Source organism: Aptenodytes forsteri, unplaced genomic scaffold, assembly GCF_000699145.1.
Source record: "Aptenodytes forsteri isolate BGI_AS27 unplaced genomic scaffold, ASM69914v1 Scaffold83, whole genome shotgun sequence".
Lineage (NCBI taxonomy): Eukaryota > Metazoa > Chordata > Aves > Sphenisciformes > Spheniscidae > Aptenodytes > Aptenodytes forsteri.
Window position 1 is genome coordinate 3,287,277 of NW_008795371.1, and position 12,467 is coordinate 3,299,743.

At 53.7% G+C, this 12,467-nt stretch overlaps 2 protein-coding genes across 2 annotated transcripts in view; both read right to left on the minus strand.

Annotated features, from left to right (window-relative positions):
* Positions 1–12,467, minus strand: part of VPS33B (VPS33B, late endosome and lysosome associated) — a 33,094-nt gene that overhangs the window by 16,245 nt on the left and 4,382 nt on the right. Inside the window, exon 2 of the mRNA XM_019472389.1 lies at positions 11,717–11,719. The gene's annotated coding sequence lies outside the window, so the exon portion shown is untranslated. The remainder of the gene's footprint in view (positions 1–11,716; positions 11,720–12,467) is intronic.
* Positions 170–12,467, minus strand: part of TTLL6 (tubulin tyrosine ligase like 6) — a 16,380-nt gene continuing 4,082 nt past the window's right edge. The window contains exons 2-14 of the mRNA XM_019472366.1: positions 12,098–12,138; positions 10,714–10,832; positions 10,039–10,169; positions 8,324–8,480; positions 6,700–6,785; positions 6,333–6,558; positions 5,608–5,792; positions 4,440–4,628; positions 3,784–3,967; positions 3,254–3,451; positions 1,251–1,620; positions 296–493; positions 170–198 (exon numbers count right to left, since the gene is read on the minus strand). Coding sequence (XP_019327911.1) covers positions 170–198; positions 296–493; positions 1,251–1,620; positions 3,254–3,451; positions 3,784–3,967; positions 4,440–4,628; positions 5,608–5,792; positions 6,333–6,558; positions 6,700–6,785; positions 8,324–8,480; positions 10,039–10,169; positions 10,714–10,832; positions 12,098–12,138 — 2,113 coding nt within the window. The remainder of the gene's footprint in view (positions 199–295; positions 494–1,250; positions 1,621–3,253; positions 3,452–3,783; positions 3,968–4,439; positions 4,629–5,607; positions 5,793–6,332; positions 6,559–6,699; positions 6,786–8,323; positions 8,481–10,038; positions 10,170–10,713; positions 10,833–12,097; positions 12,139–12,467) is intronic.

Here is a 12,467-nt window from a genome sequence, read left to right on the forward strand (position 1 = left end):
GGGGGGGAGGGAGGGGGGCAGCCTCTCGGGGACGCGGCTGCTGCCGAGGGGGGTGCAGGCAGGGGTGCAAGCGCCAGCCTGCGGCCTGGCAGAGGTAAAGCTGCCTGCGGCAGGGCGTCCCTGCTGCCCGGGGTGTGCAGCGGGACCCGTGCTGGGGCCCAGACTCCGGTCAGGGGACACCGACAACCGGCCCCGGGCCTGGCCGGGGCAGCACTCCCCGTCCAGCAGCCGTGGTTCTTCGGCGAGCACCCACAGGGAGGAAGGCCGAGCGCAGGTGTACCCTCTGCCACGTTACCTGTGCTTTTCACGCTGCGAGCGTGCGAGGCACTGGCATGGTGCGTGGCATGTGTGTGCTGCACGTGGACGGCGGAGGCGATGGGGAGTTCCCGGACTGCAGCAGGGCTGAAGGTGCCATCGCCTGTGGCCTTCCCCGTGCTGGCTGGGGACCCCGGGTGACAGCTGCCTGCGCGGAAGGACAGCCTGCCAGCTTCACCTGGAAGAGCACGGGCAGGCATGGGGGGCAGGCAGACACCGGCAGCTCTGTGGGTCAGCAGCCCGCTGCTGCCCTCCATGACGGTGGTCAGCCCTGCGACGCCCTGGCAGACCCACCTCTGCCTATGCTCTTCCGTGCTCCTAAGGCTGCAAATGGCCAGAGCCGATAGCAGGGGAGCCAGGGAGGGCGGGCAGGGCTGGGTGAAGGTGTGGGTGGTGGGAGCAGGGGTGTAGCTCCGAGGGCAGGGCCTGGCAGGGCTGGCAGGAGGGGCCATGGGCAGCTGGGAGCAGCGTGGCAGGAGCAAGGCCTGGGGAGGGGCTGGGGGCAATGCTGCATCACCGAGCGTCTTCTCTGTACTTCCCACAGCTAACACGCCCCTTCAGCTGTCCCATCTGCTGTGCTTCTGACCCTACTATCAAGTTCATCTGGGCTTCTCACGCTCCCCCATCCCAGCACATCAACCCTTGGTCCTGGGAAACCACCCACTTTCTTCCTTGCCCCTGCAAATGGGATGCTACTGGCCTCGGGCAGAGACTTCCAGCAGTCACCAGTTCCCAGAGAAGAGCGCAGCATCCCCTCCGCAGGGTCCGAGCGCCCCAGGGACTCTGAGCTCCATCCAGCCCACCCGCTCTTCCCACCCCAGGAACAAGCCCAGGAACATCCACAGCTCCCACCCGTCTGCCCATGGCTCCGGCTCACTGACTTGAGCCTCCATGATGCAGACACTCGTAGCCAAAGGAAGGTAATGCGTACTCACAGCCTTCAGCCTTGTTTCTGGTGCCAGGGAGCCGCTGGCCTCTCACCTGCAGCCCCTTGGGTTCGGTGCAGGGCTGGGTAACCGCTGCCGTCCCCGCTGCCTGGCCACGCAACCAGCCCCTGCCCTGCGCCCCGGGGCCCTGCCGCACCTTGTGCTGCTCACAGTAAGGGATGCTCAGGCCTCGAACCGAGAGGGTGCCTGCGGTGGCAGGATCCAAGCCCAGGCTGGCCGGCAGCTTAGCGTTGGCTCTGGGGTTGTGTATGAACCGCCGTCCTGAAGGCCGGACTGGACCTCCCAGGAGCGAAAGGGGGATGAGTGTCATTAAGCGGTGGGCCTCCTGGCCCCCAAGCGCCTCCCAGAGAAACTGCGGCTGGAAGGAAAGAAAGCAGCTGCAGCTAAGCTCCGGAGGCCTTGGCAAGAGACGGGAAGGAAAAGTCTTCTCTAGTCATCTACAGGCGCTTGCTAAAGCGTCATCCTGCACTTTCTCCCCCAGGCATGCCACAGTCACCGTCCCAGATTCAAATCATCTAAGGGGTCACGGCAGCTGCCTGCCTGATCTGCCTGCAGCAGTGCCGAGACCCCCGTCCTCTGCCCGTAACACCGGGCTGAGCTGGAGCAGGGTTTGTGGAAAGAAATGCCAGAGTGGACTGGGAAGACTCAGCGATGAAGGATCTGACCCACCCCCAGATAATCCTTTGCTGCTGAAAAAATTATCCAGATTTTAGGCAGAGTTTGGGTTTCAGGTTCTGTTCTGCTTTGTCTGGTAGAGGAAAAGGCAGCTACCATCAGTTCTTACAGATCAAATCCTATCTTAGACTTCTTTTCTTAAATTAAATGGACTATTTCCAATTTCTTGTAAGGTACTAGAAGACTCCTAGGTCCTGAATAATTCCTGCAACTCTGGTGCCTTGAGTTTGTCAGCATCCTTCTGAGGTGTGTCACCCTTCCAGCCAAGAGTAGGAGGCCTTTCTGGAAACAGATGGTGCCACTGGAAGAGGCAATGGCCTTTGCAAGGTTTTTCATTAATTGCAGGTCCAGAACTAGCCCTTCCCCGACACAGCAGGTGACAGCCACTGTCAGTGCTCCAGAACAGCCCTTGTAGCCTAAGGGAGCCCACAGACAACAGACTGCAGGCTTCCTCCTCGTCTGGTTTTAGACCAGTATCCTGGTTTGGCAATTGGCGTGGCAGCCAAGACTCAGTTTGAGACAGCCACACAGATCTCCTTTAACTCTAGGTCCAAACCCCGGTTCCCCTGGTGCAATCCTCTGCGAAGCCCAGCTTTCTTCAGCTGCGCACCTCGAGACAGTCTGGGACACGGCAGCAGCAATGCTCAGGGTTTACACCGTAGCATGCTCTTGCAGAGCGAGGATGACTCTGAAGGGGGAGCCCCAGACCGAGGGCTGAGCCCTACGGGGTTTTAGGCACATGCACTAACTCATCACCTTCCCCGTGTGGGGAATGGTGTAATGTAGAAGGCAAGATGTTTAGGGAGAGGCATTGTTTGCAGTGCAGAATTCACCTACTTTTTTTTAGACACCCCTACGCTTCCCTTCAGTCCCTCTTTGCTGTGTGCACTCCTTTACCACACTCCTAGCACGTTAGTGCTCCTAGCCTACCAAGGAATTAATTTTATTCAGCTAGGAGAATCATACTACCACCCTGAAGCAGCAGCTCACACTAAGCTGCGTGCTGGGGACGAGCAGTGTCCAAAAGGCAATATCGTTGTGGTCTGTTCTTTGGAATACCGGGGAGAGGGATCTTCTGGGGAAGGGTGCTCAGGGGCTCTATGCAGCCGATTGGCACGCCCCCAGCACGCCCGTTTGGAAAGGGACAAAGTCAGTATCTGTATGAAAACCCACGGACCCAGACACTACGTTGGATCTCATTTGACTGAGCCACACCAGAGGTGCTCAATGCCCGTGATTCATTCCTCACGATCCTCCCGCAAATGGCTGTCTCCTATGTCGGCCTTGCAGGATGGATCTGGGCAATCTTCAGTTACCTGGCTCTTGGAGATAACGGTGCAGGATCTCTGGGTGTCGGCTGGTCTATCGGTTGCGGGGAGCAGCTGGGAGAGCTGATCTATGATGCCCAGGCCTCGGATAAGGTTCTCACGCTGCAGAAGAGCATTTCTTCTTTTCTTCTCCTCATCTTCCACAATATCCTGGGGTTGCATAGAGTCGTACTGCATGCGCTGTACCTTAGGAAAGAAAGACCTGAATTACAGCAAAGTTGAAGCTGTAGTAATGCGCAAGAGAGACAAAGCCACAGACTGCTCTGAGCCGTAAGCAGAATTACAGACTTCGGGCTGGAGTGGGACGAAGATCCCGGTGGGAGCCACAACAGGGAAGGGACAACACTGGTGCTTGCAAGTACCTCCCAGCACAAGCTGTCAACTTTCCGGACTTCATGAAGGGGAGTCAAACCTCGTAGTTCTGTTCCTTGGGAGACACCCATGGCCCAGCACTGTTCCCAGAGCCACATTATTGCCTTTGAGAGCCCCATGGACAACCACTGACAAGAGCAAGGTACCTTTCTATCCCACATCCTGCTGCTTCTATAGGTGAGGCGGGTTGTAGGAGCTGTGGTTTTATTATGGATCTGGGATTTGTCCCCAGCTGACTCTCCATGCAGGTCTTCTTTCCTCTCCGTTTTCTTCTTCCTGGTAACAGCTTCCAACTGTTCTTTTTTCAGGCGAATTTCCTCCAGTTGCTGCCTGCCATAGAACAGTAGTCTTAGTCACTGGTTCAATAAGAGCCATAATAGCAAAAGGCTATTCTGAAGCCTTCAATCCGAGGCCATTTTACTGCAGTCAGAAGTTCTGTAGTGAATAGACCATAACAGAAGTGTGCCAAGAAATGGGCCAGGAGTGCTTTTAAAAGAGACTCTCACCGCTGTAAGAAATGCCCTTGAATTAGGCTGTGCCTGCCAGAAGGATGGAGGACACTTGCGACGTGGTGCCTCCAGAGTCCAAAAGTCAATGGAATATAGCATTTGCCTCTCAAGGGTAGATGTGAAAGGAAGTTGCTTTGCTATGGTGACATAGCACATGCAGACTCCTTCCCTTCCAGCTCTCACCAGCTTACTTACATCTGTTAAGCAGCAGAGTTGCTCCCAAGAAGGGATCAGAAGCAAGCAGTCTCTGTGCCACCCCTGTGAGGAGTGGGTTTTCCGCAGGAGCAGCGTACCTGGCACACTCCTCTCGTGCTTTGGATGACACCGTTTCCTGGAAGAGGGAGCCACTCTGATTGAAAAATGGCTCATACTTGTCTGTTCCACATGCCGGATAAATGCGCCGGTAACCACCCAGGTGCGAGTTCTCGTACTTCTCTGCTTCAGACAGCCAGGCAGCCTGGTTGCTCTCTAACTCCTCGCGTCTGCAAACAGGAGAAAGCACAGGCAGGGAGCTGCGTTAGGAGGCTCCAGGTGCTGTACTGGCTGAGGGCCAAGGGCCTAGCTAGCACTTTCCCCCGTCTTTCCCCATTTGGGAGCCTGTTTCACATGGGTGCACTGCAGGGAACCAACGCAACCCGCACTACTTCATCCTCTGTGTGTAGAGTGCTGGTGAGGCGTTTCCAGACCTCTCCCCTGCCGCCCAGGCTCACGCCTTGCCCCTCAGCCTTTTCACCCAACCAACGCAGTTACAAGAGAAGTTCAGTTAAAATGTGCCTGTTCAAGGCATATCTGCCACCCTGCATGCTGCTGGGAGCTTTCCTCACTAGCGGGGAGCTTGGAGCAGCTGAGGCTGCAGGGGCAGGCAGAGTACAGGGCTAACACGCTCAGCGTCTCCAGCACGGAGTTATCTCAGGTCTCGTAATTGAAATGGGAGCTGGAAGGAGTTCCTGCCTTGCCCTGCATGGCAGGAAAAGCCCGGGCAGCAGGCTCATCTAATATGGCCTCATGAAAGGACATGCAGAGAAGGGGGGGGAAACCCTCAGCCCTGGGAAAGGAACCCTGCTCTGGAGAAAGGCCCCGTGCCCCGGGGTGCTCTTGGTCCCTGAAGCAGTGCTGCAGTCTGTCTGTGGTCCGTCCGTCCTGCGAGCGTCACTGCAAGCCCAGGGATGCTGGCACTGCCCGTCAGCACTGAAGGACGTGACAAGCAGGCGGAGCTCGATGGGGATGACTCTGCACAGGGCCCAGAGCACCAGGCGTCTCAGATCTCCTAGCACCCAGAGGTGAGCCCTGGCTCTTCCTTGCAGGATGCAGATGGCTTGGGAGATCTCTTCTCAGAGGCCATATAGTGCCACGGCCTCTAGGAGCTTTAATTTGGAAACAGCCAGCCTTAGTTTTATCCTGCTCTGCTGTGCCCCATCTTTTCTCACTGGGGACCTGCGGCACTATGGGGAAGAGCAATACCTGGATGCACGGAGAGGCTGATGGGCCTGGAGGAGCCGTTCCTTTGCCCGCTGTTTGTCTTCCTCCAGCACCTTCCTTTTGTTACAGGCATGCACGTTTATCAGGTTGATGGTATCACAGAGAAGAGCATCCTTCACCTCACAGTCTAGGCGAGAGTCTGTGGTGAAGCTGGGAGAGTGGTTCACCTGCCAAAACAAGCAGCTAATCTAACCTGGCAACTCCCAGCTCCCAGAAAGCGCTGCCAGCAGCCAGCTCGCTGGCCCCGGTCTGCCCCACTGCACACTTTCCATGGATGTTCTTCCCTGTAACAGCGACAGAAAGCAGGAGGCTGCATGCAGTGGCTGGTTCTGTCCTTCTGCAGTGTAATGCCCATCCACACTGCAGGTCATTCAGATCCCACACCCCGCAGGACTACAGGTGTGGGGCAGCTATCATAAATTCAGGATGCTGTTACAGGTCAAGGAGTCCTAAGGTTCAGGAAACTCCCTGCTGTTAGAGGGATTGTACAGGGAACAGGCTCTTAGATCCCGCTTAGCCTACAGCAGGTTGCTTGGCTACTTGTCTTCATAGCCTGTTTAATTTTGTGAACAAGGTGGCCCTTTTTAATCAAACGAGTTCTGTTCATCCCACCACCCCTTGTTCTGGAGCCTTCCCCAGACAAGCCAGCTCTCGGCCATCTGCTGCTTCCAGAGTTGCTTCAGCACAGCAGGAGACTCCTTCCTCACCTCTAGCAGCCACGGCTTCAACTTTCTGTCTAGCAAAATATCAAAACCCAGTATCTCAAAGCAGGCACAGCCAGTAGTGTGGTTCGGAAAGCAACTTTGGTAATTGTGCTTCACAACAGGGTGAGCTGAAATAAGAGTCTTTATAATAATATCTTCGATATCTTCCCAGAGTTTTGTTGTGTTGTAGCTGTTATCTGTCATCCAGGCATTCAGGGTGGACAGTTTCCTGTGTGGAGGAAGGGAGATGGCAAGAGCTGACCTGTGATACCATGTTTGCCCCAAGAAAGGTGGAAGTAAACCAGCGTCCCAAATGCAGCTTTCCTGCAGGATGTGCACAGGGCATTGCGGTACCTGGACAAGACAATACCTTTTACTGCCCATCGTGTCATCCTGGACGAAGTTTTCATTACGTTTGTTGATGGCATAATTAGTCAAATGCATGCAGATATCATCCTGAGAGAGGAACCACAAGAGACTTTCATTTACTCTTAACCACAGAGCATAAATAGAAACAGCCCCATTAGCACTAATCTAGTCACCAACTTCGCCCACTTCTGTCTCTATGGCAGTGACTTGCAGCAAGGAGTTATTCATGCTGATGATTCCCTCACTAGCCAGAAGTTAGAGCTCACAGAGCTCTACCCTCTCTGCACCTCTGTCCTTATCTCTGGGGGAGAGCACAGGAGTCAGCTCCACAAATGCCATTCCAGCCGTGGCCTCACTGATAAACAAGGGACTCCTCAGGACAGAAGCTGCAGCAAATTTCTGCAGATTCTTCCTCTTCCGTTGTTCACCCAAAGCAGACGACCGCTCCAAGACATGCACGTATCAGAGTGAGGGAGGGCATGTACATACGCAGCTCTGGGACAAGCGGGCAGATAGCCAGAAGGCCGGGGTATCTCCAGGCAGCCCGTGACCGTAGCACAGCAACCCAACACTACGGTCCATCTTCTGCTGGGATTTTACAGGTTACACACCCCTGCTTGGAGATGGGCACGGCCATACTCTGCACCTTGCTTTCCCAGTTCTCCTCCCTGTCTCTCCCAGGCTGTTCCAGTACCACCAGATAATCCCCAGGTCCCTCTTTTCCACCTGAAGCACAGGCAGACAAGGAATGGTGTGGACTTGAGAACGCTCATAAAGGCAAGAAGCAGTAGGAGTGTTGCCCAGAAACGCCGTGGGGTCTCCGTCCTTGCAGGTTTTCAACACCTGACTGGGTGAAACCCCAAGAAATCAGATCTGAATTTATTGTTGACCCAGTTTTGAGCAGAAGGTTGGACTCCAGACCTTCCAAGCAACACAACTCCATGATTCTGTGATAATGCCAGTAAACAGCCCAAATGTGGGGCCTGGGAGTAGATCTACTTCAGACACTCCTGAAATACCTCCTGTGAGGAGGAGGAAGAGGTACAGAGGGAGGGGAGAACAGGAAAGAAGAAAGCTGGGTCCCATGAAACCCTCCAGTCCCTGTCTTTTCAAGGTCTGGAATGCCCCTAGGACAAATTAGGGACTAACACCTACAGATACTATGCGAGTTTTTTGGAAACTTCCCTTTTTTACCAGGTTTCTGCTGCTGGGATCGATGTACCTCATGGTGGCAAACCGGGCCAGACCCTCCTTGTGGACAAAAATCCTCAGTGGGTCACAAGATGTGACCAGCACATAGATACGCATGTCAAATTTAAAGCCATCAATAAGGAAAGGCTGCGAGAAAAAAGGCAGGAGCAAGCATGAGATAAAGAAACATTGCCAGGCGTGCTGCTGACTCCTTGAGGATGGCTGCTCTATCTGCACTGCTTGTGCCGCTCCTTGGCAGCTCAGCAGCGAGGAGAAAGGCAAGCTTTTGCCGTGCCTCTGCTGCACTGCAGCCACCCTGGTGCCCCTGGCAGATCCAGGAAGACGTAGGGCAAAGGACATAAGGAGGATGCGGGATGCTGGAAGAGCTAGGAGGTTGCAATCCTCCACCTGTATTTCGAGACTGTCCCCATTACCTTAGAGATATACTGCTGACAGATCATACGCTCTCCATGTTTGATCTCCTCTGGATTACGTGTTATGAAGATACCTCTCCCTTGGCAGCTGCTGTCTGGCTTGCAGATGAATGTTCTGTTTTTTCTCGCACGTCTGTAGGCCTGGAAATCTCCATAGCTGTGCAAGGAAGGGGTGACTGTTACAAGCTGCAAAAAACCAGCCTCTGAACTCTCCCATAACTCACCCAGTTAGGTATTCAAACTATGGTGCGGCGGGCCAGTACAGACGAAACTTCTGCAGCAGAGGAATAGTACCCATATCCCTGATCTACATGAGTTACGAATTGGTCCTTGTGTGACCTGACAAAGCTCTCCTGGTTGCACCTTTTACTTGCACACATCTCCACCTCTACCGGGAGGTTCATAGGAAGTGGTCACCACTGTGCGTACAGCAGCCAGTAAGATTTTGGCTCTGCTGTCACAGAGAGAGCAGGAGAAAATAAACAAGACCTGGCTACAAAGGAGGAGGAGGTCACAAGTCTTTACATCTCCTTTTATGCCAGCTCATCAGCAAGCAGGCAGGAGGCCACGGCCAGAGCTTTCTAAGCGGGGTGCAGAGCCTCGCGAGCTGAGCGCGCCTATCACGTTACATGGCTGATCTTCAAGAGCAGCTCCAGTGGGAGTACGGTGCTTTGAAGAGTCAAGCCCATATGCCAATTAGTTATTTTGCTGTAGATGGAGAAGCACTGTCTCTCTAGTGGGCACCACATTTAGGAAAAGAGAGAGGCAAACAGGACAAATCCCCAAAACCAGTGCCAAGAGCAATCCGATTCTGGGAAATGCAGCCTGGAAAGAAAGGTAAGAGAACTAAGTCCGTCTTCTCCAGAAATGGGAAGACTGGGAGGACATGTGGCAACAGCCTTCCTGTACATGACACACTACTAGCAAAACGCAGCAAACCACTGTTCTCCAAGGCCAGTGCAAACAGGAGAAGTACTAAGTGGTGATATTTCAGCAAAGATGCTTTAGGTCAAATATTAAGAAAATCATTTTAACCATGAGGAGAGCTCAGCTACAGAACAGGTGATGGGAGCCCTACTTCGAGGTCTTCAGGAAATGGTAAGAATAAAATCTGTCTAAGAATGGGTATCTTGTCTCCCTACAACCACCCAAACTTCGAGTGCTCTTTGGTCTCTTTCAGCTACGTTTCTATCATTGCTTGCCTGTATATGATCAGAGAAGCCAGGCCGTCTGCCCCAAAGCTTGAGTAATTCAGTGATGGTTTACATCTAACTGTGTAAGTATTAACATAGTGACCTGCACGCTCCCACTATCCTGCGATGCTGCCCTGCAGTTGCCTCTCCTGCTCACCCAGAGCTGCAGAGAGACCTTCCACCGAAACACAGATTTACACTTCCCACTTGCCCACTGCCCTTTGGCTTTCCGGGTGGGTCCCTCTCCCAAGATTTAGCCCTTTGGCACACAGTCTGCCCAGCAGCAAGGCAGACATCGCAGAGGATGCCATTCCACGGGCTAATTCAGTCTAATAGGAATTAAAGATGTGTAAAACTAGAAAAGTGTCTCAACACCCCGTTCAGTTCCCGGGAAGGTTACGAAGGCCCAGACCAAGACCTCAGAGAGCCCCCCCCCATCCCAGCTCTGGCTGTCAAGCATACAGGCTCCCACTTCCTAATTTCATACCCCTGTTCTCAGCTGCATTAATGTGTATCACTCACTCAGCTGGCAGGCACCAAGTGCGGGGAAATATATTGTACTCCTTGGGGAAGAGCCTGAGCATGCGGTTAAGGTTGCGAGCCAACAAGTCCTTACGGCAGATCTCTATCATGCCTGGAAAATGGTTGATTTTCTGAAAGAGGTGCAGACAAAAACCAGAATCAACAAAGGAACAGCAGGGATCCTCCTCGGGACCCGAGGAAAGCCCACATGCAGAGAAACTGGCACGCAGAACAGGAAGCTGGGCCTGTGGTTGCCTTGAACCTCTGCTGAGGGACAAGATTATGCCACAACTGCTTTATCTGAACTTCACCAGTGTGATTTATCTGCTTGTTCCATCTCAGCCCTGAAGCTCTCCCTCCCTAAATATCACAGCTTCAGGAAGGGAGCCGCTTGTCATCAAGAACCATTTATTTCATGCTACATTAAAGGGGTTGGCGGCTTTCCAATTCACACTACTAACTGCCAAAGCGTTGCTGATGGCATCGTACCAGAGACACAACAGAAGTAAAGGCTTGTGAACCTGCGCCCTCTGGAACCGATGCAGAGAAGGGGGCACGGGTGCTAGTTTGGACACTTCTGTTTCATTCTGCAACACGTTGTTCCATTAACAGCCCCTGTCTCACCCTCCCTCCTGAGCTCTTCCTGCTTGGCAGCCTTTACATGGGGGTATTTACCTGAAACCGCTTCATTTCCATGACGCGCTCCAGAGAGACCGAGTAGTCCGTCCAATACACTGTCCACTCCTCGTTTTCTCCCGCTTCTTTCAGCCCGCAGCACTGTGCTGCCCGCCGCACTGTACCAAAGCAAGCAGATGACAAGGGGCCAGGCAGGGGATATAAGTACCAGGGACTGTTAAATCCCCAAAGTAACCAGGGACGGAGCGTGGAACAAACCTCTCCAGGCTGCAATTCCACTCTCGGAGATGCAAGGTATTGGTAGGACCCTTCAGGAGGTGTCAGAAACACAAGCTTTGCCTGGCTAAACTCACCCCAGCCTCTAGCTGCAGGTGTACTGGGAGCTATCAGCCCCCTAAGTCTGCATGCCTTGGGGTCCCAGAGCACCTCCTGAACTACAGCAGGCTTGAATCCGCCATGGGTCTGACACGACACAGGCAGAAACAAGTCTTCTGAAGATACGAGTTTCATCTTCAAAATCAAAAGCTATCTGGCAGCAGAACACACAAGCTCTGGAGCAGAAGGTTGCTGCTGGGATGGTTCGTGTTAGTGTCAGTTTTGAATTTGGCCGCTCATAGGGCCGGGGAGATGATGAAAGTCAGCGCACGCTAGGAACTGTTGCGAAACGGTTCTGGTTCCTGTGGTGCCCGCGCTGCTACACCACCTCCTGCTGCGGGTCCCCATCCACCTCCCGTCACCAAACTGCCTGAGCACGGCCCTAGGTGAAACACACAGCACCTGTCCCTCTGTATAAAAACTGTATCCTCGCACAGCTGACCAGGCTGTGACCTTCAACAATGCAAATGTGGTTGCCCTGCTAGAATAGTCATTAGCAAATTGGCTAATAATATCCATCAAAAGCTAGGAGTCTGTTCTTTTAAGACATGGCTTGTGGCAGCAAAGACGAGCAAGGCAGGAGAGGGGACCAGCTCCCTGGAGCACGTCACTGGAGATGCATGGCAAATGGAGAGGTTCCGGGTACCGATCCTGCCTGTTCCATCACTGGCTTTACGTTAAACAGTTGAGAGCTCTCACGTCATTTCCCCAAGCACAGGTACCAGTCTTGCATTGTAACTGCCCCTAACTAGACCCTCACCAGTTTTAGCAGATGTATGGCAAATGCAGACGTATGGGGAGGTGAGGGCTTGCACTGCTGTTGCACATTTCGTATCTCTTTAAACCAGGGGCACCTGGGTCCAAAGCATGAAAAACTCCGTATGTTTCACAGGGGCCCAAGTCGCTTGCAACCAATAAATACATAAACCAAAAGCGGCTGTGCAGTGGAAATTCGGTACCAGCGCTCCTCCCTGGCTGAGTGGGCACCCAAAGAGCTTGCCGTCGGTGGGCTGATCCAAAGGGACACCCTGCAGCATCTCAGACTTACCGCTCTCGTACTTGCAGCTGGTCAGATTGATGGAGGGAACACTGGAATTGAAAGAGACGACAGAACAGCCGCTCAGCGAGGAGCTGGGGCCCCGTCCCGTGCACAGGCGGGAGGGAGGGAGACAACTGCGCTCCTGCACACATGCACACAACTCGCACTCCACAGAGCTAATGGGCAAATCTGATCTGGAGCCAACAGGGGCTCAGCAAGCCCTGAGGCAACACGGCAGAGGGGTCCCGAACGCGGGTCCTTCCTTGGATGCGTTATGCTTGGGGTTGTTGGGACAACTTAAGGGAAAGAGCGTTTATTTTCCGATTCAGAAAGTCCCTGGAAAGCCTCACTGCGGCAGAGGACCAGAGGGGCCCGGCTG